Source organism: Xyrauchen texanus, chromosome 13 (genome assembly GCF_025860055.1).
Source record: "Xyrauchen texanus isolate HMW12.3.18 chromosome 13, RBS_HiC_50CHRs, whole genome shotgun sequence".
Lineage (NCBI taxonomy): Eukaryota > Metazoa > Chordata > Actinopteri > Cypriniformes > Catostomidae > Xyrauchen > Xyrauchen texanus.
In genome coordinates, this window is record NC_068288.1 from 27,608,389 (window position 1) to 27,626,417 (window position 18,029).

General features: G+C 38.0%; 1 protein-coding gene across 2 annotated transcripts in view; it reads right to left on the reverse strand.

Moving 5' to 3' along the window:
* mast2 (microtubule associated serine/threonine kinase 2) overlaps positions 1-18,029 on the reverse strand; it is a 205,412-nt gene that overhangs the window by 64,997 nt on the left and 122,386 nt on the right. For both annotated transcript variants that reach the window (XM_052140868.1, XM_052140867.1), the window contains exon 4: positions 2,394-2,425. In XM_052140868.1, coding sequence (XP_051996828.1) covers positions 2,394-2,425 — 32 coding nt within the window. The remainder of the gene's footprint in view (positions 1-2,393; positions 2,426-18,029) is intronic.

Below are 18,029 nucleotides of genomic sequence, written 5' to 3' on the forward strand. Positions count from 1 at the left end.
AGAATATTCTCATGCAAAAAAAAAAAACAAAAAAAAAACAGCAGCTGTCAAGCTCCAAAAACCATAAAAGAAGTGCATATGACCTGTGTTCTATATTCCAAATTTTCTATCCATTTGATAGCTTTGTGTGAGAGACAAACCTAATGTCGCTATCTTCCCTCAACCGTAGCTCTCAAATCTCATTTGCGTTTGCGAATGTTTAAACTTTGCACGTCAAAACAGAAACATCAATTTTGCCATCAATGACACTAAAAAATCTTGAAGCCAAGTGCAATGCACCAAGCTTAAATATGTGCAAGCGCAAATGGGATTTGAAAGCCGCAACTGCAGAGAAGACTTACATTTCCTCAAACAAAGCTAAATTATAACTTATTAATAATCTATAGTATTTTCGCAATGCATTTATGGAGTTTTTTTACATTTGGTTGTTCCACACTCTATGTACTATATTCACTTTCATTGTATGGAGCAGTTCCAACATTTTGTTAAACATATTTTGAGCTCCACTGAAGAAAGAAAGTCATACAGGTTTGGAACTACATGAGGGTGAGTAAATGATGCACATTTAATTTTTCAACTTCCAGTTGTTTGTGAATAGTGGATAAGGATTTAAAAAAAAATCAATTTACAGAGCTTTCACTCCATAAAGAGAATGTTCTAGCCAATTAAGTATTTTAGAGCTGAGCATTACACAAAAAAATAATACTGACTACAGAACTTTCCATGACATTCATGTTCATGACTTTTGCAGGCCTGCAAATCACAATAAACAAATTCCCAGATATTTCAAGGTCTTCCATGACCGTGGGAACCCTGCCTTTCAAGGAAGATAAAGAAAAGTAAAAAGGTGAGAGGGATAAGAATGAAAAGGAGATGAGAGTCAGATAGTGAAGTACCAAACCTCTAAATGAATGAGGGATAAAATGAGAGCTCACTGACTAACAGTGTGGTTGAATAGAAAGCCTGATTTGATTAAGTTCAGTAATCCAGCAGCGGGTGGAATAAACTCACTGAACCCTCACAATAGCAGGCATTCTGCCCACCCCTGCTGGTCAATCTGAACCTTACAAAGACAACAAAACATAAAACCCTGTGCATGTAGCACAACAAAATTATGCTCACACACACAATTTTACACACAAAACACTGTCTTGCACACCCCCACCTCCTGATGCGAATATGGTGTTTTCTTATGATTGGCTGTGAAAAGTGCAAATTCTTTGCTGGTAGGGAGTTAAAAATAAATAGCCAGAAAGATAAACATAGGTGTGTCAGAACGGGGACAGAGATGCTCAGCTGTTGGAAAAGGGCTACAGTTATCTGACTGTCATTCTCCCTACCGGTCACCTTACGACCTCAGTGACCCTGTCCATGTGCATGTGCAGTAGAAATCGAATTGACTACTCAATGTTCTGGTAGGAATAGACACAGGCCGTCATAAATGTTAAAAAATTATGCCTTTTCAGGCACTATCCAAATGTATGAAGGCATCCAAATTGAATGACTGTGTATCATCCCGTCTAATGAGATGCCTCCATCTGGTCAATATAACATTTGCTGCCTATAATAACTAACAATCCTGTATGAGGGATTCAGAGGCTAATCGAAAGAATAAAAAATATTTTTGATGGCATTATTAAAAGAAATCAGTTCATTTTCGAATGTAATATTTATAAATACATCATTAATTTAATATATATTTATCAATTAAGCATTGCAGTCATTATATGTTCACTTGATTATATCTAAACCTTACTAGAATTTGAATTGTGAAATAAAATTTGTGCCAAGTATGCCATCCACTGCATACATTAACAGAGTTGCATTCTACATGTACTCAATAAACTCATCGTTTGTCATTATTTTCTTGCAATCAAGTGTGACAAAGATATCCAAGCAATAAGAGCTAGTCTGAATGACTGATGCTGGAGTGCCTAAATTGGACATGTTATGTATTAGTCCGGTGTTGATCTGTGACTGTGAACTTTGTATAGAGAACCAAGCAGAACAGAATGACTGCAAATTATCTGCAAATAAAAAATACCAACTGAATTAGTACCAGCACATGCAAAGTGGGACACCAAAGTAAACACTTCACATAAGCCTTATCTGTACTTCACCGCCGTACTCCTACTGTATTTTAAAGAGTTTTAAGTAACAACACACAGGACACACTTAAGCGTAATTAAAACAGATGACCAGCACTAAACGCATCTTTCCTGAATGAGCACATCATCCACTTCACTCAGGAAAGATTTAATAAAACGATTTTCCCCCAGGCGTGGTTCTTCACAATAGACCGTATTCACTGGACTTAAGGGCCCTCGATATAAACTGAGATTTCACTCTACCTCCTGAGAAAAATAAATAAATAAATGAAACCAGGTACTCACAAACTGCCTCTTCTGGGAAGACTCAGCTCCTTCTGAAATAAAGAACGAAAACAAGATTAATTGTAAATTGAATTTAAGTGTCTATTACACAAAAACTATGCAAATGGAAGAGCTGCTGATCTATGAGCATATAAGATACTACAGACACTTATAGCTTATGCAGGCATTAAACCATCCACCAGATGGCACAATTCAACTATTATAATTCAACCCAGATTACAATTTACAGTATAAGATCTATTTGTGTGGTTCAACAAGAGAGGCCTCTGAATTAAAACACACGTCTTTTGTACAATTATTTAAAAAATTAGATTCTACTGTGGGTCATCAAAAAGGGGTCTACAGTGATACTGGAGATGGTCTGCAACTACAGTAGATTGATATCAAACACATTTTTGTGAAAAAATATAAATATAAATACAATTAAATAAAATTACAAAAAAACCAATAAGTTACATTTAACCAAAGCTAAAGTTAAGAAGCTGAAGTTCAGCTAAATGTTTCATTGTCCCTTCCATATCACAATGTAGTAACTAAGTAAAGTTGAAATGTAATGTACAACTATGTACATCCATGTTCATTTTAATGGCTTTGTTTGCATGTATATGTAAGTATCACAACATCACTATGTAAAAGTATGTACCTCAGCTCTCTATCCACTAAGGAGTTCTTGGCCTGGAAATGTACATCTATTTAAAATTCAACTAATGTTTGAGTGGAATTGTGAACTGTATCAAGCATAACACAAGTCTCTTTCTACCCATCTTAAAGGTATATAAAAAAAAACAACAATAAACAAACACTAGATGGCAAAAGTGAATACATTTTACACACTCTTGGCCAGATTTACCTAACAGTAGTGCATGCATACTAATAGCTGGACCAAGAAAAGACAACTGATAATGAGTTCAGAGGACCCATGGGACAGAGCTTACAGACACAGAATAAGACCATTCCATCTGTCATACACAGAGACCAGATTCACTAGTATAAATATACATAGGAGTGCAAACACACTGTACCATGTGTACACTTCACATAAACAAACACTACACAACAAAACAATTCAGCAGTGATTGATATTAACTACACTCTTGGAAAACAGTAAAGACAATTCCAAAGCCATCATAGGCGCACTCCCAAAGTAATTATTTTAGTCAAATTCTAAGGCATCATCGCATGTGTCCTTCATGGATAAGGCTATCTCAGAATGCATTGCAACAAACTCTGTGGGGAAAAAAAGAAGGGATGACTGAAGAGGTGAGATAAACATTGATTCTAAATATTTACATTTCATTCAATAGTGAAAAGTACCAACAAAATAGTACCGTGTTAATACAAATGGACTATTTTACCCAATATTTGTGTGTGCTATGTATTTTTTTAGGGTTGTCAAATGAGTTGTCAAATGAGTAAAATTTTTAAGTGATTAATCACACATTTATTTTTAGATAATCGCGATTAATCACAATATGTTTATAAACATGAGTGGACAAAACATGCTTCATCTAGATGTATTTTTTAGTCATCCACACAAAATCTTGGAGACAGCAGCATATTGCATATTACACAGTCTGTGTAGGGCACCAACTTCCTAGGGGGGGTACCAGAAACTCCACCTGCTGCCCTTACTCGCATGTTGTATGTTATTTAAGAACCCAGTAGCAGTTGCGGAACACAGACAATAGCCTCGCGCTCGCACTATTACTTGGTGCTCACACCGCGCCTCGCAGTCTGGCGTTCAAATGGCAGCTGTCTTGCCACTGTAATGATGTTACAATATTATGAGCTCTATCTGTGCTTTGCGTGCATTTTCTACTGCTATGCTACATTGATAAAATGCTTGTCGCAGGCTCAGCATAATGTTTCCATCCAGCTGTTTTCCTGATGGTAATGCATGTGACATTCAAAGGGTCATATTATGCATTAACGGTGATAAAAAAAATTGCGTTAAATGCGGTAACTTCGACAGCACTATTTTTATATTGTTTAATGCAGTATTAGCTTGGAAACGTCCAAACATAAAAATCTGAAGGAATCAAATGTAAGTCGAGTCTCCTATGTGAAGCACTATTTGTGGAGTACGGAGTTGCTGCCTACGTTGAGCATTCCAGATCAGTCACTTACAGTATGAGGGTCCATGACAGTTAGGATGCTGCTAAATTTACAGTACGCCTCTCATCGACACTGGAACAGCTGCTGTTGCTTTTTTTTTTTGTTTTTGTTTTTAGAAAATCTGTGGATTTAGTGTGGATGTGAAGGTTCTGGAACAGATCTATGAAATTTATCACCCAGCATATGGGATATCTGTATCCAATTCTGCCTGAAACAGGGAAATAAACAGTACAGGAAACACTTGTATGGAGCATATGAGGTCAAGACATGCCATATAATTAGCTATAGCATAGTAACCCGGCAAATATTGGTCATATTGAAAGGGTCAGGTTGCCCATGGAAACAGTCACTTTGAAACTGAGTGTTAAATATTCCTATCAAACAAAATCACAACACTCTATTTGTGCCCTTGATTGACAAATAGCCAACACAATCACTGGCTTTTAGATAAGTCATTACATTGAATTATGGGTTGTGTTCACAGGGCCCAACATCCATTAGCTGTGTGGGTGTACAGGGCATGCAAGTACTGATCCTTACTGATTCAACTCATCCGGCAACACAAACAAAGCACTTGGTAGTGAGCACATTCTGTTGACACCATATTTCCTTTCATCAGGCTTAGCTGTCACTTTCAAATGCAGAATAGGCATTAAAACAGAAAAAAATAGAATTGTAAATAAATGCAGTTTGCATAGCATTATAACAGTAACTTGGGATTGATTTTCATGCAGTTAATCATTCAGAAAAAAGGATTTAGTGAATAAAAAAAGGGCTGATTGATGTACTATTTTAAAATGAAAAACCAGTAGATGACACATTATTTAAAGGGATAGTTCACCCAAAAATGCAAATTCTCTCGTGATTTACTTTCTTCTTCTGCAGAACACAACTGAAGAATTTTAGCAGAATATCTCAGCTCTGAAGGTCCATACAATGGAAGTGAATGGATGCCAAAATTTTGAGCATAAAAGAAATCCATAAGACTCCAGTGGTTAAATCCATGAGTCCAGACATGATATTATAGGTGTGGTCGAGGAACAGATAAATATTTACGTCATTTTTATAATAAATTCTCCTCCCTGAACAGTAGGGGGCGATATGCACAAATAATGTGACTCACCAAAAACATAAGGAGATTGTGAAAATGAAAGTGGACATTGATTGAGCAGGGAGGAGAATTTATAGTAAAAAAATGACATAACTCTTGATTTGTTCTCACCCATACCTATGTAATCTCTTCTGAATATATGGATTTAACCACCCCAGTGGTCTGGAGTACTTTTATGTTGCCCGTATATGGATTTGGGAGCTTTAACATTTTGGCAAACATTCACTTGCATTTTATGGACAAACAGAGCTGAAATATTCTTCTACAAATCTTTGTTTGTGTTCAGTAGAAGAAAGAAAGTCATTCACATTTGGGATTTCATGAGGGTGAGTAAATGATGAGAGAATTTAAATTGCTGGATGAACTAACCCTTTAAGAAAGCTAAGACTTACTAATAATATTACTGTTGAGCTTTTATTTTTAAAACTAAAACCACTGGAGTTATTATTTTAATCTATTCCTCATCTGAATGAAAAACAAGTTGTAGGACAAGTTGTAGTTGACAATTAAAAATTAGTGTTGTCCTTCTATATACGGATGATTCTAACAATTATGTCTAAAAAAATATTACCATTATTTAATTAAATTTAATTTATAAACATTTTATTTATAACAAATCTATAGTGTTTGTATATAAGCAAAACATTTGAGGGAATGTCATATAACCTTGCAAACACAATATTGTGGTCACTTATGAAACACAAGCTATTAACTAAACTTTAATGATAACGATTGATTAAATATTCGTTTAGTTTCAATATGACAGAATTTATGTATTTTACAGAGAAAATTTAGTTTTTGATTAATCTTATAAAATTGTCATTTGAATTGATTTGTCTGTGAAAATCTTCTACAAAAATTCATAAAAAATAATCTTCAGAAGGGGATGAAACACATTTTTAATCAATAAAATCCTTTGTATTACAGTATATTTCTTTGTTTCTTTAGTGACACATTTTGAGAGAGGAAAAACAAAAAAAGTCAATACAATATGAAAACTGGCTGTACTTCTACTAGATACGTGTACCTAAAATATGGTACAATAAATATATATGGAAAAGCTTTGAGGAAAAAACTAATTTTGAACCAGTTCTGTAGAATTTGGGTACCAACTGAACCAATTCGATACATAGCCTAAATGCCAATTTTGTTTCATCACAATTTACATGACATCTCAAAAACAAATTTTAGTTTTAATTGAAAAGGTTTCTTTACTATTTATTTCTATTTATTTATTTATTTATTTTACATAAAAATGTGTATTATATGAAATACATTGTTATCTACAAACATATACATTTTTGCTTATATCACTGTGCCCTAATAGAAACTTAATTATAACTTGTATTATAATTGTTGTCCCAACCATGGATGTCGGTGATGGACATGTTGGCACAGAGAACATTTTCAATTGTTCTTGTTCTATCATGTCTCTGACTGAGACGATACAGTAACTCATTTGAATGCACTAAAAATCATCAGCTTCCCACTAAATCCAGCTTTAATGACTTCAGGGATATCAGAAAAGAATGCACATGATAGACCATAGTAAACGTTAAACAGTGGACCGGAGCCAGCAGAGGAGCTTTCGAGGGAGAGAGCTGCAACTGTATTCAGAACGTATCTGCAAGAAGTCTCCCCACATAAGATGAAAGCAGAGAACCCTGACATCCTCCTGACCCATCTACAGAATATTAACACATCAACTTCTCAAAGTGCAGCCATAGCAAAACGGGCTTACTTTTTAATTAGCTATTCCACCAATACCAGCCTGATATGCCAACAGGCTTTACACAGTTGAAGTCAGAACTTTACATACACCTTAGCCAAATACATTTAAACTCAGTTTTTCACAAGTCCTGACATTTAATCGTAGAAAACATTTGAACAATTTATTTCAGTTTTATTTCTTTCATCACATTCCCAGTGGGTCAGAAGTTTATATAGACTTTGTTAGTTTTTGTTAGCATTGCCTTTAAATTGAAACTTGGGTCAAACATTTTGGATAGCCTTCCACAAGCTCCTCACAATTAGTTGCTGGAATTTTGGCCCATTCCTCCAGATAGAGTCAGGTTTGTAGGACTCCTTGCTCGCACATGCTTTTTCAGTTCTGCCCACAAATTTTCTATCAGATTGTTTTCAGGGCTATGTGATGGCCACTCCAATACCTTGACTTTGTTGTCCTTAAGCAGTTTTGACACAACTTTGGCATAGGGCTAAAATGATTAGTTGAAGTTATCGACAACGTCGACAATAAAACAGAAGAAAATTGGCAATACGAAGCTTTATTAATAAGAGGCAGTGAGTTAAAGATGGATTGAAGTGAACAGAAAGGTGAGTGAGGTTGTCTTCGCTCCATTAGAGTACGTGTTTGAATTGTTTTTGTTTTGGCTTGTTTTCCAATATAAATATCTAAAACTCCTTTAAAACAACCTACATTTACTTTAGCAGCTATACAGTTACTGTTTAAAATTGTTATCTGAGAATGTTGAATATAACATTTAAAATACAAATATTATAAAATATCAATAAATCCTTAAATGCATTCACCTGAGAAGCAGCATATAATATATTTAGACTTGCTTTTAGAGAATAGATCTTGAATATAAGAACATTTTGTCTTTACTGCAAATACACTTATATACAAAATACACTTATATTTAAGATACATTCTCTTAAAGCAATTCTAAATATCTTATATGTTGCTTCTCAAGTAAATGTATCTTATTTTAAGAATTTTTAGACTATTTTAAATTGAAAACAAGACAAAAACACTTGAATTTCAGTGAATTTTTTTACTGAATTAAACTTAATAAACCCCTTCCCCCCCCAACCCCACCCTTTACCTCAGTGAATGACATTTAGAGGTATTTTTAAAGATGACTGTGGAGGTGAGGGTGTGGTCGAGCGCTTGTCTGGGGAGAGCGGAAACAGCAAGGATTTTCACCTGAGATTAATTGCTGGTAATTGCTGTTTCCATGTTCACAGTGAGACACAGGGGAGATAAAAAGGTGCCCAGTCAATAGAGAGCTCAAGAGAGAAAAAAATGCCGTAAAGACTATGTGTGTGCATGTGACTGGGGGAGAAAACTGAAGCAATTTGTGTGTTGGCCATTGCCGTTGTGAAGCTTCACCGTTGCGCCTTATGCAAACATGTTTTTGCTAATGAGAATAAAGAGTGACATACCCGAGTTGGAATTGTCGTCTCCCGCTTTCTCATTTATTGAACCTTGTGACAATTATTTTTTACTCTTTATTGTTAGTAAGCACATTTAATACAACCTTTTAAGTAAGAGTACAAGATGAATAATTGGTTAAGAGGTAATGATTAATCATTGCCATAATCAAAGAATAGTCGAATAATTGTTCTAAACAGTTCACGTTTTGTTTCATTAGACCAGAGGACATTTACATTCAGGTCCATAAATATTGGGACATCGACACAATTCTAATCTTTTTGGCTCTATACACCACCACAATGGATTTGAAATGAAACGAACAAGATGTGCTTTAACTGCAGACTTTCAGCTTTAATTTGAGGGTATTTACATCCAAATCAGGTGAACGGTGTAGGAATTACAACAGTTTGTATATGTGCCTCCCACTTTTTAAGGGACCAAAAGAAATGGGACAATTGGCTGCTCAGCTGTTCCATGGCCAGGTGTGTGTTATTCCCTCATTACCCCATTTACAAGGAGCAGATAAGATGACCTGACTGTATCCACAAAGTAAGATCTTTGTCCCCATGTGCACTTGCAAACTGTAGTCCGGCTTTTTTATGGCGGTTTTGGAGTAGTGGCTTCTTCCTTACTAAACAGCCTTTCAGGTTATGTCGATATAGGACTCATTTGACTGTGGATATAGATACTTGTCAACCTGTTTCCTCCAGCATCTTCACAAGGTCCTTTGCAGTTGCTCTGGGATTGATTTTTGCACTTTTTGCACCAAACAATATTTGTCTCCTTCCTGAGTGGTATGAAGGCTGTGTGGTCCCATGGTGTTTATACTTGCGTACTATTGTTTGTACAGATGAATGTGGTACCTTCAGAAAATGGAAATGGCTCCCAAGGTTGAACCAGACTTGTGGGGGTCCACAATTTATTTTTATGTAGCCTTTTGAAGGCTGAGTTTCTTTTTATTTTCCCATGATGTCAAGCAAAGAAGCATTGAGTTTGAAGGTATAGGCCTTAAAATACATCCATAGGTACACCTCCAATTGACTCCAATTAGCCTGTCAGAAGCTACTTGGCTAATTGCCTATTTTTTTCAAAGCTGCTTAAAAGGCAGCGTTAACTCAGTGAATGTAAACTTCTGACCCACTGGAATTGTGATATAGTCAATTAAAAGTGAAACAATCTGTTTGTAGACAGCTTTTGGAAAAATTACTTGTGTCAGGCAAAAAATAGATGTCCTAAACGACTTGCCAAAACTATAGTTTGCTTATAAGAAATGGAGTGATTAAAAATTATTTTTAATAACTTCAACCTAAGTGTATGTAAACTTCTCACTTGAACTGTATATGGCAGATTTTCCTGTTTTTTATTTCAAATTGATCACTTTCCATCTGTGCTGTCAGAAAAGGTGCTCCCATCTTGCTCTCTCGCTTTCTCTTGACTTCTGTAACCTTCCCCTCACTCCCTAACAAGCCTGAAGTGCTCGTCAATGCATTCCCACTGCTCTATTTGAACACAGGTATGGATGCATCAGCCTCCGGGAGCTGTGCATAGACTAAACCTTGTTAGCTTTTGTGAGTAAGATGGAGTGAGCATCTACACTCATTGCCAAATCTGATTAGTTCTGGAACACTGTCTGATCTGATATCTGGATGGTGTGTGTGCTTGTGGCCATGTTCAGGAGAACTGAACCCAGCTTTGTTTTTGAGTGACAGAAGGGAGAGTGTGCCACAGAAATGTTCACATCTATTATATACAGCTCTCCACTGAATGCAGAAAAAAATAGGGCTTAAACAAAGCCGGACTGAAACAGCTGTTCAGACGCAATGCATTCTTGCACTAAAAAAGGTAGAATAAAACAATGTTTTAATTTTAAAGTTTTTTTAACTTGATATGCATCTTAAAAATATGGTGCCCCTTTGCAAGAATGACGATGCAGCGCAACAATCAAAGATGTCCATCTAGTGAATTAGTACTTAGGAAAACAACTGATCTGCGATGGACTGGCGACCTGTCCGGGGTGTCCCCCGCCTTTCGCCCAATGTTAGCTGGGATAGGCTCCAGCCCCCGCGACCCTGTACACAGGATAAGCGGTTGACGATGGATGGATGGATGGATGGATGGAAAACAACTGATAACACAACTTAACAGCTCTTAAGAGGTTATGGGAAAGAGAGTTATGGGGAATGGGAAAGTATTTAAAAAAAAAAATCTTAAATCTATGTCTAGGGACATATTCGGTGTGAATGGCCCCTATGCTGTTCTTTCAAAACCTAGTGAGCTGTCTACCTAGACAGTATTTTTGCGCATCATAGCACAAACTAAGTTTTACGAATGTGTATACACTAGAAATGTCTTCAGTTGTCAGATGTCCCATTTTTATTTTTGTCGTGGTGCTCAGCTACTGCTCAGCAACCCTAGCCAATTTTCTCTTTCCAGAAATTCACTCAATCAGAAATAAAATAGTTTTATTTACTAACTACTAGTGTGTACTGATTAGCATGCATTTTATTTGTTAAAAATGTAAATACAGAACGAATATCAAAGCCAGCTCTCTATGTTTCTGGAATCAGGTTTAGTAATTTAAATTATATATGATATCACAGGCATTATAACCATATTTGTACACAGTTGTAGTAATTTTAATATAAGTATAAAATTGTTTCTCTATTGAAAAAAAAAAAAAAAGCCCCTGCAAAGACTGTCTGCCCCCCCACCAATGGATTTTCATTACTGTTGCTGAAGTCCAGTTGGCAGGTGCATGTACAGACAAAGCACATTTACATTGTGCAATGTGTGGGAGAAGTAGTGGCACACGGAAAACCAAAGTATAGGTTGGCATTTTGTTTGATGTGTGCCTAAAATTAATGAGTATCAAGCTGAGAAAGACATCACATCTACTTTGTGCAAAAATATACATTACCACATTACTGAAAGTATTTCATATAGTAAAAAGACATGTAATCTGAACCAAATGATCTCTGTTCTGCCAGACTGATTACATTAGGGCATATGGAGGGTGGGGTCTGCAGGAGACCAGGGAGCAGTTGCCCTGCTACACAGAGACACACATACACACAACAGCATCCCAGCCAAGATGGTGTCATTGCCATGGGCTAAAGGGCTGAGCAAAGAAATTAGCCAGAGTGACAGCTTGAAGCAGGCCCCCTGCTCTCACACAAAAGCAATCTCCCCAATGGAGCCCATTAATATTTTTTAAGTCCATCCAGCATGACAGCAAGCCGTAGTGCAGGGAAATGTAATCAGGGAGATGGGCCGAAAGCACTACCACGCTGCACAAATGGACTCCTGGAGACAGTTAGAGCCATCAGAAGCTGCTGCGTGATAAGCAATTCTGTGTTTACACTGTTACAGGAGTTTACGGAGATGGCAGATTTCAGGTTACAGGGGTTAAACCATGTGACCATTGTATCTAGATAACACGCAATTTCATTGTAACCTCACGTGACCTAGGGTAGAACAGAACCTGATTGGATCTAGCTATCCTCCTGAGTAGCAGTTATATGTTTGTGTGACAGCTTTAAATCTCTCCCTGATTAGTGCTGACTTGTAATGTCATGCCCTCAAGCACAGATTTCTAGCTAGCAGAGCTAATTACAAAAGAGCTCTTGAGGCCATGTAGCCATACATCAAGAAGAAAACATACATTTAACATTTATTTTGCATCATTATGAGATTAATTATAGGAAGAATCAGGCTCCACTTAGGTTTTGCCATACCCAGCAAGTGTATAGTTCTCAATCATAATGCTGTTCCAGGGCATTGCTGTGCAGTTGGTCAGGTGTTCCAGATGGTTGCTAGACTGTTAGGTGTTACTTGGTGGTTAGCCAAAAGACTATGTCCCCCCTTTAATGCAAGATAATGGGATGTTTTGAACATTTTGACATTAACCAGGCAAAAAGTCACATGGCTATGGAAAATAATAGCACACCTTTTCCTCAACATGCAGCAAGACCTGAGGTATAATTCATACCTGTAGCAGAAGCAGTGTGGATTGTGTTACATGCTGAAGTTTAATACTTAGGCCACTTCCACACTAATATGTTTTTGGGTGAAAAAAAAACGCATTGGTTCTGCCACGTTTAAGCCTCACATCTACACTGAAACTAAATTTTGCTCCACAAAAAATGCTGCCTTTCGAAAACGCACCATAGTACTGCATACTATGCAAAACAATGACGTTAAGAAAAAAGAAAAAGGGTTTTCAGACAAAAACGGACCAGTGTGGATGAGGCCTTAGGGTAAGGGGTTTGTTCCAAAACCATTAACACAAATATCAGGAAAATGAATTATAATGCTTACCATAGCAAGCACTACTAAGAAATTTGCACTTGGAGCAGAAGATTTTGATGACAGCTGTCAAAGTGCTGTTCTATCCCAAGCCCAGTAGTGTCCACAGGCTTCCCGGAAGAAAACAGATGACTCTGGCTAAAAGTGTGAGCTCCCTGATTCCCTCAAGACCTCACCAGGGTTCTTGGACAGCCTCGGATAGTGACAGGCTGTGTGCGGGATGACAAGAGTGCCAGGACAGGCACATGGCACCTCAATCACGCCACACTCTGTGTTTGAACGAATGGCTGGCACATTGCCTAAACAGAGGATTACAGATGCAGGCAGGATAATCCTGTTGGAGGCCATGATGGGACAGAGTGGGACTAGGGTTGGGAACCGAGAACTGGTTCTTGTTCAGAACTTGTTTCATTTAAAAAAAAAATACAAGAACTGTTGGATTTTCATGACTTTCAGTTCTTTTGCTGGTTAACACGTGCAATTTATCCCCGATGCGGACCGAACACGGTCCTAAAATATTCTGGCAATGCTCCCTGCAGCACATTTTAGTGCCAGCGCTGCCCCCTACTGAATCTACATTGTGAAACATGCAGCTTGTCTAGAGTAGTTTGATTCCCAAACGAATTACTCTAATGAGCCAGATCTTTTTAGAGAATCAAAAACACTTAGATCAGTCAGATGTTACAGAATGAATTGCTTACTGATGCACAAGTTATTAATGTACAACTCAAAATGAAATAAGAACTGTTGTCTAGTGCATGTTTACATTAAAAAACAACAACTGAAAAACAGATACAAACAGATGTTCAGTGTGAACAGCCTCTGAAACCCCATTGAAATTAAACTCCAAGTTTAGTTTATGTCTGTTAGCTTTGAAGCAATCTAAATTCTAGAGTAATCTTTAATATTGACAATATTCACATTTAGCAAATCATGTTCATGGCTGTTATGTAAACTAAAGGCTATTCTACTTGAGAGAGAAGAATGCAAGTACACTATACGCCTGGACACATTGCAGAACTCTTGGATGATTTCATTACACAGGGCTTATGAACTAATTACAGTGGACCCAGGAGATGCCCAGATCCCTGCCTGAGTTTCTCAGAAAAGGACAGAGGGGTTATGATGCTACAGCAGCACTACACAGAAGGAAAAATCCCTCCTAAAATATCAGCAACTATGTCCAAGAGCTTTGTATGTGGAAAGATACTATATGTGTTGTAAATTGAGGCTAAAATACTGTATTGTACAAGATTATCTAACAGTGCAGTGCTCGTCCTCGTTGATTCAGGCTCTTTGTGATGTAGACTTAACAGCTCTTAAGAGGTTATGGGAAAGAGATTTTAATTTGGTAGTGGATGGGGTATTTTTTTTAATTCTTAAATCTATGTCTAGGGATTCAAGGGTACACCATATTCAGTTTAAGATTTTGCATTTTGATATATTTTCTACTGGATTCCCTATAGATTGTTTAGACTTGGTTTAAAAGACACACCTACCTGCTGGTGATGTCAGTTGGAGGATGGAGACATGGCCCATGCTCTGTGGTTTTGCACTAAGATTCAAGATTTCTGGGTAAGATTTCAGTCAAAATATCTTTGAGGTTTTAGATACTCAAATTTCATTCTGCCCCAGACTTTGTATATTGGGTGATGGGGGAGTGTGAAAGGGCGGAGGAGGGTCTTGATGCTACACACCCAGCCCCTAATCAGGCTAATCAAGCCTCAGAGAGGGATAAAGGCTGACTAGAGACTGCAGTGGGACAGAGAGAGAGAGATTTACGAGCAGCTGTCCGACACCTTTGTGTTTTTGTCTTTTTGTTTAGCTTTTCATTAAACTATTATTTTTATCGTCAAGCCAGTTCTCGCCTCCTCCTTTCCATTAATCCCTTTACACTGGTTCCGAAACCCGGGAAGGAGGAGGGATGCGCCGTAGTAGAGTCCTCACCACTACCATCCACCCCAACGGAGCAGCCCCTATCCACTGGAGGATTGAGAGCGGACGAACCGCCGCCGAACACGAAGGGAGAAGGCACTCCTAACCGACCGCCTGGAGCAATCAGGGCCACTGCCAGCAGTGGAGGAGACCCCTACCAGCCGCTGAAACGCAGAGTATGAGACCACGTATGAGACCACCGACCGCCAGTGGGAAGGTGGGAGACCCCTTCTGTCTCCCGAGGACACGGCAGGGTGTTCCGTCTGCCAGGGGCCGGAAGACTGTCTCCGATCTGTTCGGAGAGGCGTGGCTGTCGTCCGTTGGAGGTTGGAGGAGTGGCAGAGGACCAAGTTATGGCGTATCGGAGAACCAGCGAGTTCTTGTAAGTAAGTGTATGCGTCAGTAAGTGTCATTTTTTCCTCTCTCTCCTTTCTCTTTTCCACTGCCGCTCAGAGTTGGCCTTTCCCTCCCTTTTCTTAAAATGTTTTTGTTAATTTGGCATGATCGCCGTTACGGCGAGTAGGTGCCAAATTATTATTTTTTTCCTCCGCTTGTCCCCTCCCTCATCCAGGTAGACGGGGATAACCTGCCGGCAGATGGGGCGTTAATTAAAGCTGGGTCCAAACTAGATTCTTAGAGGATGGAGGTGAATAGGTGCTCCCTCATTTCAAGAGTGGTTCATCAAATTGGGCAGGGTGGCAGCATTTGAAAAGCTGTCATATAAGCAGCTTGGTAGATTGGATGTGTTTGGTAAGAAATGGGACAGATATTTGTCCTCTCTAGAAGGCTCTTAGTGAGGACCATGTAGAGAGAGAAAATTTTGTTTGTTTATATGTGTGCATTGTGTAATTTAGGCTTTGACCACAGAGAGTGACAGGGTGGTGTTGGGGAGGGGGAAATAATGGGGGTTACATTTTTTTTTTTTTTACGGGAATCAATAAAAGTGTTAATAACAAACAGTGCAGTGCACTGGGGCAAGGCTAAAGCTCTGCTTGGAATTATAGGTAATAATTTAAACAACAGACATATCATCAGTTATCTTAAAACACCATTTTATACTCTTCTGATTAGATGAGTGACTAGCTGGTTTCACCAGTTGCAAAATAATGTTGTTGTTTTTTTCTTTTATAAAGACAAGTAGTTTTTCTTGGTGTTGATCCACCAGTCACAGAAGATATTTGTGATACCTCAGTCAAAGCACAACAAAAAATTTTAAGTTATCCTTTATACAGTATAAAACTATAGAAAGAACAGACCACTCTGACTTGAATTAGATGGTAATTCTCAAAGGACCTTACCATTTCTATAGCCAACAATACACACATAGCTATAACTAAGTGTTTGGCATATTTTGAACTCTTAGTTGGCAGAGGCAAGTCCCCCAACACTTCCTGTCACTATATTAAAACATTAAAAGGTCAAGAAGGGTGTAGTCCAATGACTAGAAGTGCCTGCATAAAGCATCAAGCAGCATAAAGCCAGTCTGAAGCTGATTAAGCATCTCATAAAACAAATGGAGCGTAGCACTATGGCTGTCCAAACTAATTGCTAGCAATGAACAAGCAAGCAGGGAAATGAAACTGATGAGAGAGGTGAGAGAAATAGAGAGAGAGGGAAGGATCTAAGAATTATATTTTCTAGGAGGATATTAATTAACTGGGTCATTGTTACACATAGAACAATATACATTAGAAGGGATGTGCGACGCCTGTGGCAGAGCAGACATCATTACTGAACAATGATTGATTGAAAACTGCTGGACTTGAACAGAGGATGATGGACTACTGAAACCTGTGCCAAACAAAGAAAGTCTTTATTGAAATCCTAAACATACTAATATTATTATTATGTTTAGGATTTCAATATAGTTTAGCTTAGTTGTAATTGAATGCAAAGTGTGAAGCTCTTAACGATTCTGCAAACTAGCCTTTTTTATATATATGTTTGAGAATTTGTGAGTGCAACTTGCCTGTGCAAAACATGCCCCGTTTACACCTGACGTTAAGATGCATTTTGGGCGATCTGTTTAAAATAGGACGATGTTAAAAACAGATGTAAATGGGGGCAAACATTTTTTCATATTTGTCTATTTCAACCACATTCGGAGGTGGTCGAAAATGTATGTGACCTGGGCTCGTACTGGGTTTGTAGCAAAGAAAATGCTCATCCGCTCAAATGTGCTTGAACAGCAGATAAGCACTACACACTCAACTGTCAATTACCCGCTGCAAATCATGACGGAATTATGACGACCCCCAACAAAATCTGAATAGAAGTGGTCAAAGGAGACACATATTACAACCAGGTGTAAATGGTGATGTGTCAGGTCGACTAAAAAGCATCTTAAAACCAAGTGTAAACAGGGCATGTGACATTCTGTTTCCTTGTAAATCTCATGTCTGATCATTTAGGAAAGTAATTGCACAATTTGAGGTATCACTCATGTCCGTAGCACATAAGGTGCAAAGGCGCAGGATGAGTTATGCACCGAAAAGTATTAACAAGGTATGGTGGTTTGTTCAAATCCCTTACCCCAAGTATGCGCATTAGTAATATATGTTAATGCTATGTTTAATGTTATGTTAATAGCTCTTCGGTTTCCTATAGATGTCATTTACCTTACGATGCTCATTCAAATTAATTTGAGCTGGTGCTGGAAATATGTAGGACAGGAAGATGACTCAGGCAGGCCACAGGGAAAGACAGGACGCAGAACAGATGAGGATTAAGAGAAGTGAATAAAAGAACAGAGGGAGGGAAAACGGAAGAGAGAAAATCTGTAAAACACTTCAGATGGATGAAGCTGCAGGTCTTAAGTGATGGCCTTGGCATCATCACACACACAAAGAACTTGGATGGCTGCTGCCAACACACTGTGTAAGGGCTAAATCAGCACAATTAGCAGTTGTGAAATATAAGCATCTCCTTGTGTTGTTGCAAGGGAGTAATAAGTAATTATCCCCACTATAATGGTGTGCTTTTTGGCAGATAA